A 4,738-nucleotide genomic window follows, 5' to 3' on the forward strand; every position below is an offset into this window, starting at 1 on the left:
ATATATATATATATATCATATATATATGATTTTATATATATATATATATATATATAGATATATATATATATATTACTATTAAATATATATATATTATATAATATATATAATATATATAATATTATCTATAATATCGGTAAAGGTATTCTTCTAAAAAGTGTTTTTGAGTTTTTTCCAGCCGGTGTAGTATCGGAAGGTAGGTACCTATAATAAGAATGGGACGGACATTTCAGCAGAAATGCCGTCCTTATAATATCATATATAATCATAAGTGGCCCCCAATGAAAGATTTCTAGTTTCGCCACTGCCCTGAAATCTCCTAAATGAAAACGAAGGAATATACTATTATAAAACTAGCCCTGAAAATGAAGAATGTTGTTAACCTAGGAAGTACTGGTTGTCAAAGCCAGTAACATGGCACTGTCTCAGTAGCAGAAAAATGAAAGGGTGAGGGCTAAAAGTAAAGTAGATTGTTAGAAACACTTCTAACTTTTTGAGGTTCTTGTTGCAGAAAAGGGTGATGGTCAAGGGTTGAATTAAACACTTGGGTCTATACTATTAGATAAGGTAAAGCTAAGGACATTCAAAATTATAAGGAAATAAGGGAATTCTATACCAGTGTAAATAAATATGTAATAATAAGTATGAAGAGAAAAGGGTGGGTATAAAGTAAAACTGTATTATTATTAGTCTGCACAGTCACGCGAAGAGTGTAGTATGCTCGCAACTGTGTTTGTGGAGGACCCAGTTTTGACATGCGTACAGTAGTCCAACCAATGTTTACAAACATTGCATCCATTAGTCGGAAAGTCCCAAGCCAAGTATTAGCCTACTATGTGTTATTAAGGCTGATATTCCTGTGAGGAACTAAAATACCATTTTGTAACACCAGGAAATCATGGGTGCTTTTAACACAAGTAGGTTATTGGATATTTCCTGTAGATTCTAAAGGAACAGTAGGCTGCAGTAAAGTAAGACCACTGTGGATACCTAGGTAGGTACCTAATAGGTAGTAGGTACTGCTAGGTACGTACCTAGCTATAGTAGTTACCTATTACCTACTACCTATGTGACTGCAAGAATACGTAGGTACAAGTCATCTCGTTTTACCTTATGTAGCTAGATAGGTACTAGCCCTATACGGCATTTCTATTATAGGTAAGCATTCCGCATCGTTTGTCCCCACGAATATGAAAGCCACCAGGAATTGGGCCGTCAAATATAGTAGGTAGGCTATAGGTATTTCGCTGTGTTTAGTACGAGCCTCTGGGGGTTAATTACAGTTGTCCGAATAAATAAGCTAGGCTAGGTACTATAACTTAAAATTCTTGTTCAGGAGGTAAAACTGTATAGAAAAACCGCAACTGCCATAGTCTAGGATGCCGCGGAATAGGTAGTAGTACCTACTAATAGAGATCTACCAGGTGGGTATACCACTTACGTAAGGAATACTACTAGGTAGTATTCACTGGACGAGCTGGAAACGGTTGTCACAGAAGATTGGTAACAAGCTAGGTTATGGTGACCAGCAGTCTACTTCCCATAATTGGTGAATGCAGAAGAGAGCCACTGTCTGTTCATCTGTGAGTAACTGTTACTTTTTCTGTTAATCTAAGTAATCCTACTGGTGCATCGAGTAATTTCATTACAAATTGCAGCTTCCTATACTAGTATTTTGGTTGCTTAATAACAATTTACAATTAGTTTTGGTGGTCAATTGTAATTAACCTTTAATTTACGTTTGAACTCTATCCTATGGCAAGGGAGACCTGTTGGGAATGCGGGGTTTTGGGTGGGGTACACCACTGGGAGAATTATGCCCTACAACTCTCCTACAGTAAGTGGGGTTATGGGTGGGGTAAATAACTTGGGAGAAAGTTTTGCCATCTTATTGTGGTATTTCCTGTTATATATGACATTTGGAATGCAAAATACAAGCAGAAATAGCTGCCGAATAAGCCAGGAATGTAGCCTTTTCATAGGCAAAATCTAGCTACAACCTTTAGTATATTAGGTTCCTAAATACATTATGATAATAATAATAACTATTCATTAATGGTAATAATAGTAGTTCATTGTTTATTTCCTGATAGAACATTTAGTTTCTGTCCATTTCATAATTGATTCTTGAACAGTATACGTACCTATTTGTAGGTATTGTATAAATATGTAAAATACGTATTTCCTTTACAATATGATATATTTAAATTCATACAAATTCTCACTTCCATTACAAGACCCTATTCATGCATATACTCAGTATTGCACATTTTTTTCTTCTTCAAATACGTTGTCAGTTTCCACACTTGTGTGAAATCATCCTCCACAATGAAGTCATTCATCCCCCCCCCCCACCATTCTTCTGGCCTGTCAGAGACTTCATCACCCATGCATTATAACCTAATTGCATTTTCATATTACTTAACAAGAAGTAGCAGAACCGTTAACACTGGGTGCTCCTCTTTCTTAAGTAGCCGTTTGTTCCTACACGATATGTATACAAACCCTCGGTCCTTTACATAAGGAATTGCTTTCAGTGTAGACTGGAATGACAGCTGTTAAATTCTTGAACAAGGTGGTTAGGCAGTAACTACCATCTGGTAGGCGGCACTACACTTTGCTTTCGGCCATCTACCGATGAAGGCATATTTGTTCCTACACAATATACATAATTCAGGAAAGGAAGTCATATTCAGGAGACGTGTTGTATGGAGGTAGAAACTTCCTCTGCCTAGCCCACCAGATAGTTAAGCTGTATGCAAATTTGGTACTAAGAGGGGAGACACTGTTTGTTCCGATACGTAATACAAACCATCGGTCCTTTAACAATAGGAAGTAGCTAGAGGCAGCTGGAACGGTCGTAAGCTTCGAACAAGGGGAGAACGGTAGTTAACTGCTTGTCCGACAGTCGCGCCTGGGAGGTAAACAAATCACTTTTTGCTTTCGGCCGCGGGTGTGAAGGACGTGTTCGTCATCGCTCTCTGCCCGCTTCATCGTCGTATTGCTTTGTTTTATTGTGTTTTCTACTAATGGGTTTGATTTGACTTGAAAATGAAACTGTAAGTACACTGTTTTCATTTTTCATTACTTAATTATGAACCAACATGGGAGTTATCGCCGTAGATGCGGCGATTTCCTCTCTTTTCATGAATTAAACCCTTGAATTATGTCTCGGTGCCGAGGGCGGGCGCGCTCGCGCCGAGTCATGTATTTTGGGCGAAAGTGTGTAATTGAAAAATGTAAGTACTCTTTTCATTATATTTTTGCCCTGTGCGTTCGTTACCGAGAGTGTGATTGCGCTCGGCACGAGCCTTTTAATTTTGTATAATAGAATGCAATGAAAGTGGATTCGCAATTGCAATATTCTTTCATTTTCATTTATTTATTTGCATGAAATTTAATTTGGATCAATTTTCGTTCTTACCCGGGAATTGATCCTTACGATTTTTTTATGTGAAAGTGAAATCGCAAGTGCAGTATTCTGTTTCATTTTCATATATATTTTATGATAGCATCATATTATTTGGATCAAGTTCCGGTCTTACCCCGGAATTGTCTTTTCTTTTTTACCCCCTTTAAGTTCTATGAAGTGAATCGCAAGGGCAGTATTCTGTTTCATTTTCATATTACTTTTCACTGCTGTGCGGGGGTAGGGGAAGCGAAGGTCTGCCAGGAAAGTCGTCGGAAAGCTCTCCCGCGACTCCCTTGGTATCCGATTCTTCGTCTTCCTTCCTGCCCCCCGCTCAGCTTCTTTGTTGTATTTTTGTATTTGGGGTCTTCCTTGCGTTCGGGGTGGGGCATGTCTTCCCCCCGTGCGTGAGGGAACCCCTCTTACTAATCTATCTATGTTACCGCAGGTGCTACATCCGTGGGAGACGACCTTGGACAGGTATGGACCACCCGCGGCGGCAGGGCGTGCCTAGCATCCACGGGCTGCTGCAGCGTCTAGCGAGGTCTGGGGCGGTCTCCACTACTACCACGGCTGCTTATGCTGCTCCCCCCCCCCCCTCCTGGTCTACACTCCCCATGCTGTGTTGATGACGCCGTCTGCCGCTACTAGGGCCGCCGCCGTACCGAGGTGGGGTTGCCGCCCGCCGCCTGTTTCTTCGTGTTGCTGCCAGACTTCCGCTGTTCCCGCAGCTCGCCCCTGGACCGGCCGCCAGGACCCAGGTTCCGCTGGCTGCCGATGATTCTACGAGGCGATCGCTGGGCCTGCCGTACCTGCCGCTGATGTGATTCCCGCTGTTGGCTTGGCTGTCCCTTCTAGGTCTACCGCTGCCGCTCCTGAGCTGGTTGCTGTTCCTGTCGCTCCTGGTTCCTGAGCCTGTCCATGCTGGTCCTGCCCACGGTGTGTCTTCCCCAGTCCCAGGTCCTTCCGGACAGGTGCAGTCGGGCCCGTGTTGCTTCGGCAATAGCCCCGGCTCCGGCCTGGATGGAGGACCTGACGACTGTCCTGCGTGAGCTGACGAGGAAGAGGAGAAGAGGAAGCTGTCATCTTCGTCTTCATCGTCTGCTGCTGCCTCTTCCCCTTCGACTTCTAAGGCCCATAAGCCGAAGAAGAAGTAAGGCTGCCTTCCCCCCCCCCCCTAAGAAGTCTCCTTCGGGAACTTCTAAGGGCCCGTCCCACCCCGGTGGGAACGGGGGTTCCTTCTGCTGGTCCTCCTGCTCCTTCGGGAGCGGGCCCGTCTCCCCTTCCGTAAGGAAGAGATAGACGGGGACCAGAGGAGTATCGGTTAGC

The 4,738-nt window shown here is 43.1% G+C and overlaps 1 protein-coding gene across 1 annotated transcript in view; it reads left to right on the forward strand.

Annotated features, from left to right (window-relative positions):
* The first annotated feature begins 1,707 nt into the window (after positions 1–1,707).
* LOC135200683 (uncharacterized) overlaps positions 1,708–4,738 on the forward strand; it is a 204,667-nt gene continuing 201,636 nt past the window's right edge. The window contains exon 1 of the mRNA XM_064229291.1: positions 1,708–1,837. Coding sequence (XP_064085361.1) covers positions 1,817–1,837 — 21 coding nt within the window. The 5' untranslated portion in view covers positions 1,708–1,816. The remainder of the gene's footprint in view (positions 1,838–4,738) is intronic.

This window comes from Macrobrachium nipponense, chromosome 27 (genome assembly GCF_015104395.2).
Source record: "Macrobrachium nipponense isolate FS-2020 chromosome 27, ASM1510439v2, whole genome shotgun sequence".
NCBI classification, from domain to species: Eukaryota; Metazoa; Arthropoda; class Malacostraca; order Decapoda; family Palaemonidae; genus Macrobrachium; species Macrobrachium nipponense.